The following is a 15,887-nucleotide window of genomic DNA, read 5'->3' on the forward strand; positions in this document are numbered from 1 at the left end:
GACCTTACTTATGACATGATACCAATCTGTTCTCATGAATCCAAGGAATATGTCTTGCAAATCACTACTGACAGATTAGACTGTCAGTGGAGAAGACAACAATGGACTTTTCCAAACAGGAGTTAAAGTGCAAGTTAAACACCATAGGGAAACAAGGTGATATTTCGTTATTATCCTTCGGAGCAATAAAGTGAAGTGTGAGTTACAATAGTTTTACTATTTCTTTTCCTTTTTCAGATACTAGGGGAAAAAAAACCTGTCAAAATGATGGGTGCACAAAACTCAACACAATGCAGAGGATTGCAATACACACAAAGTTATGGATTATGTCTGATTAATTATAATTTACAGTAAGGAAGTGGTATACTAAACATGAATGGGTCAAACTGTTGGGCAGAATTTTTTTTTAATGTGCTTCAGGTGTTGATGTGAAATGCACAAACATATGGTGTAAAATCACAGCCTCAATTGCACCCAAAATTTAAAGGAAAAAAAGAAAAATGTGGGCAGTGTATAAGCACAGAACACTGGCCTGATTGGTCGATGCCTCGAAAAATAAACAACAAAAACTCGGGTTATGGAATTGAGCCAAAACGTGGCTTTTGCTTATGTGCGCCCTCAATTGCGCCAAAAATTTAAAGGAAAAAAGAAAATGTGGGCAGTGTATAAGCACAGAACACTGGCCTGATTGCTCGATGCCTCGAAAAAAAAAAAAGACAAAAACTCGGGTTATGGAATTGAGCCAAAACATGGCTTTTGCGTGTGTGTGTGTGTGTGTGTGTGTGTGTGTGTGTGTGTGTGTGTGTGTGTGTGTGTGTGTGTGTGTGTGTGTGTGTGTGTGTGTGTGTGTGTGTGTGTGTGTGTGTGTGTGTGTGTGTGTGTGTGTGTGTGTGTGTGTGTATATATAATGCATTGTGTTTGTATCGATTGGAAAGTCTGATGGCTTAATGGTTAAGATGGCTGGCTTGAGATCTTAGGGTCTTGAGTTCAAGCCCCTGTTGGCTGTTGGATTAACACCAGGTGGGGTTGACTTAGCCTGCCATTCTTCCAAGGTTGGTGAAATGAGTACCAGTATACTGGTAAGAGGGCACTGCATCAGTGGCACAACTGTGCCCCCAGAAAATGATGCAACAAGCAGCCATAGGCTGCACACGACAGCTATATTAGCTTGAATAGATTCCAATTCCACTTGGCTATGAAGGAATTATATCATAGGCCAGAAGGCTTGAAGCCTGGGGCCTACACAAACTATGTGCCTCAGTCAGAACACCTGTGATGCTGATGGGCTGCAACCTTTTAACATGTGATGATTCTTTTAATAGTCACTTTTAGTCTTTTTCACACTGAAGAGAAAGCTTGTAGGGAAGTCATGGTGATTGTGAATACGAGTGCATGCCCGTACGTGCAAAAAAAAAAATCTTTCAAACCGCTTGCCAGAAACAACCACACAGGCCGTTCCTTCACTCTCGCGTGCGCCAACGTATTTTGCCTTTTCGCAATGTCATTGCAAGGAAAAACATAAAGAGAAGAGAAGAGAAAAAAGGAAAAAACGTACGTGCGTGGCCGTACGTGCAAAAAAAAGAAAAAAACTTTCAAACAACCACACAGGCCGTTCCTTCACTCTCGTAAACGACGACTTGATTGGGGCATTGTGTTTATCTATAAATGCGCATAAGAAATCGAGAAATTATTAGAATACACGAAGTCATCGCTATCCGGAAGTCCGTACGTTGTAACCCGTAATGGGGAACGCGGCTGAGGTTCTCTTCCCCATCGGCCATGCCTACGCAGCAACGTGTCCTGTCATTGGTTGGTAAATAAATGCCCATAACTTGAGACGCACTTGTCCGATTAATATCAAACCTTGAAAAGACATACTCAGGTCCCCAGCAATATATCTGGCAAGTTTCAATTAGATCGGACCATTGGTTGTCGAGAAACAGCGGACACACACACACACACACACACACACACACACACACACACACACACACACACACACACACACACACACACACACACACACACACACACACACACACACACACTGCTGGAATTAAAGTTAGATAACACTTCTGTTTGGAGCATAGACTCCTATAGAGAAGGACTGGAACCTCCCATGCTCGGGGTTTGTAACTTGAGTCTGAAGGATTAACTTGAGTCCGGGGCTAAAATGACTTCTAGATGGGCTAGAGACACGATCTCGGGATCGATATAGGGGTTTTTGAGGACGGCGAGCTCAATAGTCATTTTCAACAACACCTGAGGTCATCTTCAAGGTCATATTTCAAGGTCAAATTGCTGAATTTTGGTATTTTTTGCCCGTCTCTGTGTCTAACTCATAAACGGTGAGAGATGGCTGATTGTAATAAGATGCAAGTGTGTGGAGCTGTCAAACTTTGATATTTATTGTCATATATCGTATTACATAAACATTATATGCATGTCACAACACTATGCCTATTACAACTATGTCTATGTCTATCACTAGTTGGAGAGCTTTTCTTGCCTCCTGAGGCATCCCAAAGCTTTTTCTTTGTCACTTACATTGAGGACATGAGCTTTCAATAGAATGTTAGCTAAAGTAGTGCATGCAGCATTACCACTAGCTAAAGGTGCATCTACAGAGGATAACAGCTCAGCAAAATGAAATCGGCAACGCATTTTAGTCTTGTCATACAAATTATAGGCATTATGTACAAAAAATACGGTTGACATAGTCGGCAGACTCAATCCACCTCTATTCAAATTATCTAGAAACTCAGATGACACCTTGTTACCATCTTCATCATCAATCTTCTCCTCCATACTAGTGGCATCGCCATATTTATGAACAAGGTGTCCGGCCAAATAAACAACTTTATGCTTAAGGGCATCGTCAGACCCCAAGAGATCCTGAGTGTCTTGAGGAGTAATCTCGTCAATGAGTTCACTTCGCTCATCTGGATTTATGGAAGTTGTACAGTTCTTGTCGCAATCAATCACACGAGAACTCGATTCGGGCATAATGTCATGCTTAATGAGTGTTTGCAAATTTACAATTTTAGCTGCAGCCATAATGTCAACTACGTCAATGTAGAAGTTTCCACCGCTTCTTTGCCTGGCTTGGCCGAAAAACTTTTCCAAGGGTTCATCTGCAAATATAGCAGGAAGAACGTAGTCAAAGTCTTTCTCTGCCAGAAGCAATTTGGCAGCATCCACATTATTACATGTGGACACAGTGAAGGCTTCAGCAGTTTGCTGAGTTGGCTTCAGCTTATGACAACCACCTCCTTGCCATGCGCAGGTAGATATAATTTGGCAGGCCTGCTCCAGCCTCGTGAAATTTGTACAGTCTGCTGTCCAAGGCTGTCTGGATTCGTCGCGCAGATGGATAGCTGAGAAACGGTCTTTCACGTTCATCATCTAGAACCACTCACTCATTATCTGGGTGAGGATGATTGTGCCTTCGCTGATGCCCAGTGAATCCTTGAAGGTCTTTAAAGCAGCGACAGTCTTGTCATTGAACACTTGGCATACCAATGGTACGCTCTGGCGTTGAAGGGGCTTGGAGAAAACAGTGGTGTGCGTCAGCTTGGTTAAGCAAATAGGAGTAGCCCGGTCGATCTCATAAACCTTCTGAATATCACTCCAGTAAGCTTTGTACTCATTACCATCTACGACAAATGAGAGTGTCTTGCCATCAACAGTAATCCAGTTGTTGCAAACATTTTTGAAGATGTGCACGTAGTCGTACACTAAGAACATAGATTGCTCATGAATTGACAGCAATTGCCAACTTCCTGGTCCTCCAAGTTTTGAATAAACACTGCGGTTGGTATTGCAATTGTCACATATCAAATAAATCACAGTACCGCCAGCACCAACTACAGCTGATGCAGCTTCGATAAGGAGTTCCTTCAGCTGATCGGCAGTTAGTTTTTGCAGGGCAAAATGCGTAGAATATAGCGTGGACCACCGAAATGGCAGGCAACTTCAACAACCATAGCATGTGAAGCAAGCATTTCATGTTCACCACCCGCTGCTGCATTTTGAGCATATCCTACAGCATGCCCTCCAGAAAATCGCAATGTCTCGACCAGCTTTACCTCGTCAAACATTAAATTGACCAAACGCTGCTGTGGTTTAAACTGGTCGAACAAGGTTTTGAGGTTGGAGTCCTGCTGACTACTAGCAAGCATCTGTTTTACCTTTTTTGTTGATGGTAGAATGATTAAGCCAGATCGACGAATCATTTTGTATGCACTGGGTGATATGTTGTGAAGCTGCATTGCGAAAATCATAGTATCAGTATCAAATCGGTGACGATCAAGAGGTTTGAACATAAGATGCAGCTGCGACAGAAGGAAGGTGAAATGAGGAAGCTCGTGTGCCTCAGTCATCCAACAGAGCTGGCTTATTACAAGCTGAAGAATTTCCTTGCTTGTGCATTCATAGATGTTTACCTGGTCAGTTATGGATCTAATCTGGGACCATTTTGAGAGCAGGCTGTTCTTCTGCAAAGGAAAAAGTTGTTTGGGCACCTCAATGCCATCTTTCTCAACTCTATTCAAGAATAGAAATCCAAAAGGTGAGTGAACTTGTTGGAAATGAAAGAACTGCTTGACAGTTTGTCCAGTAGCATCAATTCTTGATAGGTAAAGATTTTATTGGTCTTTTATGACGTTAAAGCCAGGAAAATAGGAGCTAATTTTAGCACAGAAGTGGTCGAAATCTTGGATATTGTCTGCAGCCTCATCAGCAGCCTGCATCTTCTTAGCTCTTGATTCTAACGTCGAAGATGATGTTGAGCATGGGGCTGAGGTCACCTGCTTCAAAGCTGATTTCAGTACTCCAGGAAATATTGATGGGGGTTCTTTGGGTCGTTTGCCACCCCTGACATCCAATCACAATTGAAATGTGTCTCACAAATATATATCTCCTTTAAGCACCTCAAGCTTTCTTTCTCATTTGGCATTGCCAATATCCATCTCTCCCTCCCCTCAAGATCTTTTGGGAAGGATATGACCTTTACATAAGGTGTCCTGTCATAGTTTCCTCTACAACCAAAGCAGCTGCAACGATGTGGCATATTGTCACCAAAGCAGGAAACAACACAAAGATCCTGTGAGATCACCAGCTGGACAGTTTCTGAAAGAGAAACAAACAAAACATACATTAGATAACGATGATAGAAATCAGCAAGTAGGTGCAGTAGGTGCACAATGTCATGTTTTGTCATAGACTTTACAAAAGTTTTCCTCTATGAGTTAGACACAAAAACGGGCAAAAAATACCAAAATTCAGTAATTTGGCCTTGAAGATGACATCAGGTGGTGTTGAAAATGACACTATTGAACTCGCCGTCCTCAAAAACCCCTATATGGATCCCGAGATCGTGTCTCTCGCCCTTCTAGAAGTCATTTTAGCCCCGGACTCAAGTTAATCCTTCAGACTCAAGTTACAAACCCCAAGATCGTGACGTTCCAGTCCTTCTCGATAGGAGTCTATGGTTTGGAGCCATTTTACCTCGTGTCCCAAGAAGGCTATTATTTAATTTATCCGGTTAGAAAAAAATTGCTTTTTCATAAAAAAAATTCGACATAATTATTTCAGCCGTGCGTTATGATCATCAAATATGGAATCAGATTTCAAATATCAACTTTAAAAGCCTTGGAAAATTCTACTATTAGCTATGTTAACATGGATTTTGACCAAGGCAGAAAACCCCCTTGAAGAGGGGGACAAATGAAGTCTTTACAACCTCTGTCATGTAATCCTTCATCGTCCTGTTCGGTTTGGTTGAGATTGGATAAGTAACTACCGAATGTATCGTGCTCAGACAGACACCAAATTGCTTATTTTAGTATGATTCCTTCAGTACGAATTCCTTATGACCAGTGAAGTTTAATTCCCACTCTAGTTTTAGGTCTTAAATCTCTGCCATTTAATGATGTCACCCCTCCCTTGCTATTTCGACCCTCCCCTCCCCTTGACTCCTGACATTTGCTTACGTCATCTCTCCCTTCCTCTATAATCCTCCCTCGACCCATACTTCTTGCTCTGATGAATGGTAATGCCCAAAATGTCCTCACCCTGTCTCCCATGGCGGTAAGCTTGTGTTTTCTCGACACCTGTTAGGGAAAATCCATTGATATAATGAATAGGTATGCATAATAATTTGTTATTATTTGTACCGTCTCTTTCACTCATTGTTGTTCATTTGCTTTCTCCATATTATATGCAAATACAGTGATGTTGAAAAAATGTAAAATCATTGGGAAATTTGATCCGAATACTGCAACATTTGTAAGGATATATATATATATATATATATATATATATATATATATATATATATATATATATATATATATATATATATATATATATATATATATATATATATATATATATATATATATATATATATATATATATATATATTGGGGAGAACAAGTATTTGATACACTGCCGATTTTGCAGGTTTTCCCACTTACAAAGCACGTAGAGGTCTGTAATTTTTATCATAGCTCCACTTTAACTGTGAAAGACGGAATCGAAAACAAAAATCCTGAAAATCACATTGTATGATTTTTAAATAATTAATTTGCATTTTATTGCATGAAATAAGTATTTGATACATCAGAAAAACAGAACTTAATATTTGGTACAGAAACCTTTGTTTGCAATTACAGAGATCAGACGTTTCCTGTAGTTATTAACCAGGTTTGCACAGACTGCAGCAGGGATTTTGGCCCACTCCTCCATACAAATCTCCAGATCCTTCAGGTTTCGGGGCTGTCGCTGGGCAACACAGACTTTCAGCTCCCTCCAAAGATTTTCTATTGGGTTCAGGTCTGGAGACTGGCTAGGCCACTCCAGGACCTTGAGATGCTTCTTACGGAGCCACTCCTTAGTTGCCCTGGCTGTGTGTTTCGCGTCGTTGTCATGCTGGAAGACCCAGCCACGCCCCATCTTCAATGCTCTTGTTGAGCGAAGGAGGTTGTTGGCCAAGATCTCGCGATACATGGCCCCATCCATCCTCCCCTCAATATTGTGCAGTCGTCCTGTCCCCTTTGCAGAAAAGCATCCCCAAAGAATGATGTTTCCACCTCCATGCTTCACGGTTGAGATGGTGTTCTTGGGGTTGTACTCTTCCTTCTTCTTCCTCCAAACACGGCGAGTGGAATTTAAACCAAAAAGCTCTATTTTGGTCTCATCAGACCACATGACCTTCTCCCATTCCTCCTCTGGATCATCCAGATGGTCATTGGCAAACTTCAGACGGGCCTGGACATGCGCTGGCTTGAGCAGAGGGACCTTGCGTGCGCTGCAGGATTTTAATCCATGACGGCGTAGTGTGTTACTTATGGTTTTCTTTGATACTGTGGTCCCAGCTCTCTTCAGGTCATTGACCAGGTCCTGTCGTGTAGTTCTGGGCTGATCCCTCACCTTTCTCATGATCATTGAGGCTCCACGAGGTGAGATCTTGCATGGAGCCCCAGACCGAGGGAGATTGACTGTTATCTTGAACTTCTTCTATTTTCTAATAATTGCCCCAACAGTTGTTGACTTCTCACCAAGCTGCTTGCCTATTGTCCTGTAGCCCATCCCAGCCTTGTGCAAGTCTACAATTTTGTCCCTGATGTTCTTCGACAGCTCTCTGGTCTTGCCCATTGTGGAGAGGTTGGAGTCTGATTGATTGAGTGTGGACAGCTGTCTTTTATGCAGATAACGAGTTCAAACAGGTGCAGTTAATACAGGTAATGAGTGGAGAATGGGAGGGCTTCTTAAAGACAAAACTAACAGGTCTGTGAGAGCCAGAATTCTTACTGGTTGGGAGGTGATCAAATACTTATTTCATGCAATAAAATGCAAATGAATTATTTAAAAATCATACAATGTGATTTTAAGGATTTTTGTTTTAGATTCCGTCTTTCACAGTTGAAGTGTACCTATGATAAAAATTACAGACCTCTACGTGCTTTGTAAGTGGGAAAACCTGCAAAATCGGCAGTGTATCAAATACTTGTTCTCCCCACTGTATATAGATATGAGATGTTCACCAAGTCACCCAATAGCATCCTGAGCTTTAACTTCTTGTGCCAATTTAATAATGCATGAAAGTGTTTTTGAAGTGAGAAACAGACTTGATTTGCTGAGAGTAATGGTACTGATTTGGTGATTGTTCTGTCCAATCCACTTTATCAACCAGTGCAACCAGCAGGTGGATCTGTACAAATGGTCAGCTGATGTCGGTGAGATCCAGACATCTCTGCGTGGACACACTCGTGTTATCAGGTCATTACAGTATTTGTCTCGCTCTATATCCCGTTCTGTTCTCAGTCATTATTTTGTAAAAACGATCTTCAAACTTTGTTTATTTTTACTGCAGTGATCTCGACTGGTCATGGTATGAGGCTGAATATTTGGTTACCTGCTCTGTTGACACCTACATCTACATTTGGGACATCAAGTAAGGGTTTCACCTTTCGTTTCAATATCCCGTCTTAAATTGACATGCACTTGATGTGGAATGTATGTTATCAGGTCATTACAATTACATCTATAATTTTTTTTCTTTGTGGATTTCTATTTTGAGGATATCCTAAACTAGTGGTGGTCAACCCGTCGGCCACTTGCGACCCACAACGCATCTACCGACGGCCTCTCTGGTGTTTCATTTTACCTTGTGTATTGTCGTGTCCAGCGGGTTTAACCCCTACCTGGATGGATGGCAAAACTTCTCCCTTGAAGGCCGACAGCCGAGACTCAGAGATTAATGCATGCGCGGGTGGAGGGAGGCTCAATGGCGGAGGAGCACAGCACCGGGACGCTGCACCAGGACCGCACAAGGGGGTTTATACTCGAACCCCACTACAAATACATGGATACAGCTTTTTAAAAGGAACACATTTAATGGAAATAAACAAATATTTACAAAGGCCAGTAATTAAAAAGGCTAATGATAGTAATAATGAACTAATAAATCTCAAAGTTGAGACGCTTCTTCACACAGACTCAAATACAGACAAAGGGAACACAAAATAAAAATAAAACCCCTCCTTTCATTAATTCTCGTACTTGGCTTGGCCCAGACCTGGTGTTGTGGAACTTGGAATCGAGGCACTCCTATTCGCACATGCAGACGCGCACAAAATGGCGCTTCTCTCGTAGCGGGACAAACGCACGCCAGGCAATCCACGAGCGGCACTCCACACCAAGGCTCAGAGCCCCAGTGTAATGCCAATCGTCCTCACCGACCCAATCAAGAGCCAAAGGCCAGCATCTTGCTTCACCACACGAGCCAAATCGCCTCAACATAAATTCAAGGATCACGCCGACCTCCTCGACATGTGCGCTCACCCTCCGCTCTCGCATCTCCAAACAATGCTCCTCATGCCTCCGCTCTGATTACGGCTCTCAAAAAATGGGCAAGCCCTGAACTCCCGCCTCTGTTTCTCTTCCGAAATCAACTCTGCCTCGTGCGTTCCTCACACTGACCTCGTGCATGTGCTCGACCGATCTCTCGTCCTATTCAGTATCATGCTCTACCATGCCCTCTTCCTCTTCAGGGGTCACGCCTAACAATCCTCCACCTCCAGGGCATGGCCTGCTCGCACGAAACCCGGGAAGGCGGGGCTTCTGCCTGCTCGGCGAGCTTCTGACGTCACGCCCATCAATCACCCCTTGGGGGCGTGACTTCACCTGTTGTCACCCTTTGAAGGCGGGGCTTTCTGCCCACTTGTAGTGGTTTTCGGGACGTCTTCCCCACCTTTATTGTCGATCTTGAAATATAAAAACATGGGGAAAAATCAGAGGGTGATCATATACTGGGGAACTTATTCTTAAACCCGAGGTAATTAACACGACACCACCCACTCGTGTGGTGACCCATAACACTTGAGCTCACAGGTTAGTTACTTCGTTGCATTGAGATACCGCCTACACATCCACGGACCAAGCAACTCTACACAATGCTATATTCCCGATTTGATTCCTCCACCTACCCCCACAATCGTAACAGTATGGTCACTGAATGCTTTATTTAAATTATTTATACAACGTATGGTCACGTATATTTATGACACGAAATCGATTTTTTTTTTTTGTATTGATGTGTTCAGTCCAACATTACATTCTCAATGTTTATATGATGTCATATGCCCTGTCGATGTGTTGAATTCAAATTTATAATTTTGCCTTTTAATTACAGTAAAGGGGGTCTTGCGGGTCTTTGAGTTATTTGAGGGTCAGACCTGTCAGATTTTGAGGTCAGACCAGACCAAATACCAAGCCAGCTCTTCGTTGCCTCTGCCCGTTGCTGGCTCTTCACTCGCGGTTGGTGTGTGACTGAGACGTGCTTATTCCGGAGGACCAGTGTGGAGCGCATGTTGCCACGAGCCCCGGCAAAGTGACTAAGCCAGAGATAACGCGCCAACTCTTGAAGTGGGAATGCTCAAGTGGAGCGTCCCACGGAGTTACACGCTACACCAGCAGACCTATGCACAACTCGGTTAGGGATATTTTGCCTCACGCATCTTCTTTCCTCTCTCTCTTTCCACCCCTCAATCTCGTCCCTTTTGGATGCACAAAAGAGCATCCATGACTGGCTGGCAATCACAGTTTCCTCTGGCACGACACTGCACCCTCCCATATTGCACGACACTACACCTCCCACTCCCACACCATAGACACCAGTATTCCTCCTCCAAAGCGTACTGGGTTGCTTGGTCAGCCGACCATAAATAAATGCTTGTGTAGAAATGATCCCAGTTCGTTTTTGTCTTATTCATTCATTAGTCCAGCATGGTCTGTATCCTAGCCTAGCCGGGACGTTATCCCCCAGTGATCTGTTTTTCTAGCCGAAACGTCCTTGGGCAGTTACGCTCGGCTGCATCTGATCCGGTTTGAATGAGGGCGTGTCCCCCGGTAATTAGGTCACGTGACCATTAGGTAAACAGTATTTATTAGACGGAGGACCTTGAGATGCCTAAGTTATGTGGTCGAGTTATTGGCATTCACGGTCGATTAGCGACCCGCCGCATCACAAAGTTATCCGTGTGCAACGGCCTGCGATTCCGGAGAGTCTGGTGGGAACCCGAGGTAGCTTCCCCCGACCCCCAGGTCCACAGCTATATATATATATATATATATATATATATATATATATATATATATATATATATATATATATATATATATATATATATATATATATATATATATATATATATATATATATATATATATACATACACACACACAATGCTCCCTCGCTATATCGCGGTTCACTTTTCGCGGCTTCACTACATCGCGAGTTTTTTCTAAGTCTTCTGAACCTGAATCCAAGCGCTCAAGGATGACTCTAACCATCGTCGAAGAGGTGAAACTTCTCGACATGCTTAAGGAAGGGAGAACGTACGCGGCTTCGGGCGCCACTTTGGCCTCTGAATCTACAGCACGTTATATGAAGAAGGCCGAGAAGAATATAAGATCGACGGCAGCTGTTTCTTTCAATAAAACTGCCAAGAGGGTTGTAACGTCGCGTAATAAGGTTGATGGTTAGGATGGAATCTGCATTGTCTCTCTGGATTAGTGATTGCAGAAAAATAATATCGCGCTGGATAGCAACACAATCCGCACAAAGGCGAAGTCTCTGTATGATACGTACACTCAACTTGCTCAAGATCGCGGCGCCAACGAACACGTGGAAGATGAGATGGACATGAAAAAAATGTGTTTAAATATATTTAAATAATTAAATAAATATGTGGTTTCTACTTCGCGGATTTTCACCTATCGCGGTGGGTCTGGAACGCATTAATCGCGATAGGTGAAGGAGATATATATATATATATATATATATATATATATATATATATATATATATATATATATATATATATATATATATATATTGTTACTCTTCTCGGAACCGTATGCATACAACATACAGGTGTCCCAAGTTCGTTATTCCATTATTATACGTGCAGATAGATTCCTTCCTTGTGTGTAGTTGGGAGATACTGGGGTGCGTTGCGATGGGCTTTTAGTTAAGTTAATAAATCATTTTCTTCCCTTTTATTTTATTTCCCCTCTTATTGGAACCACAGTACCTTCATCTCGCTTGCCTCGCACCCTCACCTCGCTTACCACAGCGTGACGAGTGCCTACCCCGAGGATGGTTATCTGAGGCAGAATCCCGAGGGTGGTTATCTGAGGCAGAATCCCGAGGGTGGTTATCTGAGGCAGAATCCCGAGGGTGGTTATCTGAGGCAGAATCCCGAGGGTGGTTATCTGAGGCAGAATCCCGAGGGTGGTTATCTGAGGCAGAATCCCGAGGGTGGTTATCTGTGGAAGAATCCCGAGGGTGGTTATCTGTGGCAGAATCCCGAGGGTGGTTATCTGTGGCAGAATCCCGAGGATGGTTATCTGTGGCAGAATCCCGAGGATGGTTATGGTAGCTGCACCACCATCTACCTTCCCAGGCCCAGACGCGCGGGTGTGGGCAGACCTTATCAGGGTCTGGCCGAAACCCTGCCCAGAGAGGAGGACCACATGAAAGCCCGGTCCAATCGTCACCGGGTATGGTGACGGCTTATGGTCACTGGGTATCCAATCGTCACATTTGTTATCGGCTTCGCCATGGCTCCACCCCCTAGCTCCGTGATCTATAAGATACGAAGTAATCCTCAGAGTAGAGTGGTATGGGATGAAAAGGAGTTCGTGGTTGGATTTGAGAGAAAGAAAGGAAGGGTTTGATTTGGTTGGTTCGTAAGGGGTTGGTGCTTGGTTGTTCGGTGGGTTGGTTGGTTGGTTGGGAAGGTCGAAGGAGATTGCGGTGGAAGGATTGGAAGTGTGCAGTTGTTGAAGGGGTCGTTGTTACGGAGTGTCTGCCCACGTCTCACCTCGGCGGCCCGCCTGTTGTGCTGGTCCGCGCACACCCGACCTCGACCGGGACCTGTCTGCTGCCCCGTTCCCACCTTGGACTCCATGCTCTCCACTCAAGCTCCTCCACGGACCCGAACTCCACACAGGCAGCTGTGGTCAACTGTACGACTGTTGTCAGGTGCCGCACCACAGAGCACTACTTCCCCTGGAACTCTCAGGTACCGAGAACTGCGACCTCAACTCCCTCCCTTCCTGACTGTAAAAAGGGTCCCCTTTTCTTTTCGTTGGGTTTGTTTTGTCTGAGTGTGTGTCTGAGAGTGTGGTGCCTGTCTTTTAAGTAAAATTGTATCAGATCTTTTATTATTGTAATTCTTGCTTTTATTATTCTCGCGCAAGTCTGCTCTGTGTCCACTTTGGTAAGTTGCTGTATAATTGTCACACTACATCTCTCTCATGCATAACACGCCCAATAAACCTTGTTCCTGTGCCACATGTTTTTCCTCGCCTTAGTGTAAATAAATAATTGTAGAAATGTTCCCAGCTCGTTTTTGTCTTTTCCTCCATTGGTCCAGCATGGTCCGGATCCGAGTTTAGCCGGGTCTTTATTCCCGATAATCCGTTTCTTCAAGCCGGTACGTCCTTGGCAGTGCCGCTCGACTGCATCCGTTCCGGAAAGGTAGTTGGTAGAGTGGTCCGGTTCGGGCAAGGCGTGTGGTTGAGAGAAAGAAAGGGTGTGGGTTTCAACTACTTGGTTCTAGACAGGAGGACTCTACACTACGCGGTTGAGGTATTGGCGTCCACGGTCGGTTAAGCGACCCGCCGCGTCACGGAATTATCCGTCAGCGACGGCCTACAATTCCGGGGAGTCTGGTGGGAATCGACGTAAATGCCCCCACCTCGTGGTCGTTCTTGCCACCAGACCCCGGCCCGCAACAGTATATATATATATATATATATATATATATATATATATATATATATATATATATATATATATATATATATATATATATATATATATATATATATATATATATATTATAGTATATACAATATACATACGTACATTGTATAGTGACAACTGGTAGAAAGGCAGAAGGATTGGACAGATTCGGGTGTAGACAAGGTTCACTGGAATGTGGAAGCGTTCAGTTCAATTGGGAGGAGATGCCCAAGAGCAGGGATACCACACTGATGGCTTTAAGAAGATGGTGGGACTCAGTCAATTTGACAAGTGTGGGTTCTGCAAGCTCGAAACAGAAAGCAAGAGTCACCTCCCATCAGGATATTTAATTTTTTTTTTTAAATCATGTCAGACCAGCTGCACACACACAGGCACAACAAGGTATGTAGAGTAATCCACTGGCACATCTGCAGAAATTTCAATATTCCATTTCCAGAAAACTCGTGGCAACATGAACCAAAAGCGATCATTGAAAACAAGGACCTTATGCTTATGTACGACCTGATGATCCTATGCAAGCATGAATATAGAAAACAAAGTACTGCGACCGAACATAATACTCGGATACAAAAAGAAAAAGAAAGCATTGCTTATGGAGGTTTCAGTAACCAGTGATTTTGGTCTCAATAATGTGGAAAAAATGAAAATTAACAAATCTCAAGAATGAAGTGAAAAGATGCTAGAAGCTGAAGAGCACCAAAATTGTGCCCTTGTTAATTGGAGCAACGGGGATGGTAAGGAAGAACCTCACAAAGATCCTACAAACCATCCCTGGGAACATTACCACAAACGAACTACAGTGGGAAGCTAGCTCTGTCTCAGTGACTATCCTGAAAATATCCATCGGAACAAAACTGAGAACAAGAAAACTTCACAACCTCGTCCATGTATCACGATCCTTCACCGAAATGGAGCCGATGCTATGAGCCATTGGAGGTTCCACCTTCTGAAATCTGAACATCGAGATGACCAACAATGACATGCACGCACAGACACTTCTGCTTTTAGTAATGGATTGCTATAGTAAAGTTGTATTGAAATTTAAAAGTGAATATGATATGACAGTTTTTATTCCCACAGTTTTACCCCCAAAGCAAAGTTGAACTGTGCTGATTATTTGTATAATTAAATGCTGTACCAAGCATTTTACAGGTTGAGATACTGTAACCTGAAAGACTTCCCATGCATTGATAGTCAACCCTTTGTTCCACTGCAGAGATGCGAGGAAGCCTGCAGTGTCACTCTCCACGGTAGGTAAGTTTCTGAATTTCCTCAAATTGAAGTATGATCATCTCTTGACTCGATCAGTGTCCGTTTTGATTAAAGTTATTTGATGCTTCACTATTTGGACTTAAATTAGAGACCTGTTTGATCTCGAGTTTAATGTGCATTGTATTCCACTGTTGTTTAAAAAAAAAATAAAGAAAGCAAAAAAAACTGATTCACAATATTTGAGGAATATAATTTTCTATCTTTAGATTAGAATGTGCTATCGCTGTTTACAAATTAGTTTACCAGTCTTTTTGGCACATGGGTTAAGTTTTAAAAAGTCCTTACTGGTGGATTTCTTTGCATCCTAATTGGATGACATGTCAGTTTGGGAATGTTTATCCAAATTAGTTGAAAAGATGAAGTCGTTTTAAAAACTTTAACTTTTTTTGTGCATGGTGATTTATTTAACCATTTTCCTCAAAAAATGTAAACTGTTCAGCTTGCCGGGTTGAACAGTTTACATTTTGTATCCCTCTGAGAGGCTGGATCCGCATCCGGACCGGAACCAAAATCTAATCTGCTTGTCATCGAACCAACTCATCCACCTACTTTTGTCATTCATCCACAACTTTTTGACATATTGTGCTCTACTGTATGTCATTTTTTTTACCCCATCTCTCAATGGTGAAGAATCACTTTTTAAAAAAACTCCAGTATCCGGATCTTCACCAAAATCGAATTGATGCGTCCTTGTCACACACCCAACCTGTCCACCAAATTTCAGCTGAATCCATCCATAACTTTTTGGGATATTCTGCTCATAGACAGACAAGGT

At 42.9% G+C, this 15,887-nt stretch overlaps 1 protein-coding gene across 6 annotated transcripts in view; it reads left to right on the forward strand.

Moving 5' to 3' along the window:
• Positions 1–15,887, forward strand: part of WDR59 (WD repeat domain 59) — a 69,417-nt gene that overhangs the window by 5,998 nt on the left and 47,532 nt on the right. For 5 of the 6 annotated variants that reach the window (XM_085888286.1, XM_085888285.1, XM_085888288.1 and 2 more), the window contains 3 exons: positions 8,198–8,283; positions 8,378–8,458; positions 15,057–15,094. In XM_085888286.1, the coding sequence (XP_085744412.1) occupies positions 8,198–8,283; positions 8,378–8,458; positions 15,057–15,094 (205 nt within the window). Of the gene's footprint in view, positions 1–8,197; positions 8,284–8,374; positions 8,459–15,056; positions 15,095–15,887 lie in introns of those variants that run through there. The other variant, XM_085888289.1, reaches the window with a different exon arrangement.

This window comes from Eptatretus burgeri, chromosome 7 (genome assembly GCF_056783735.1).
Source record: "Eptatretus burgeri isolate ZD-2024b chromosome 7, Ebu_testis_v1, whole genome shotgun sequence".
Classification (NCBI taxonomy): domain Eukaryota; kingdom Metazoa; phylum Chordata; class Myxini; order Myxiniformes; family Myxinidae; genus Eptatretus; species Eptatretus burgeri.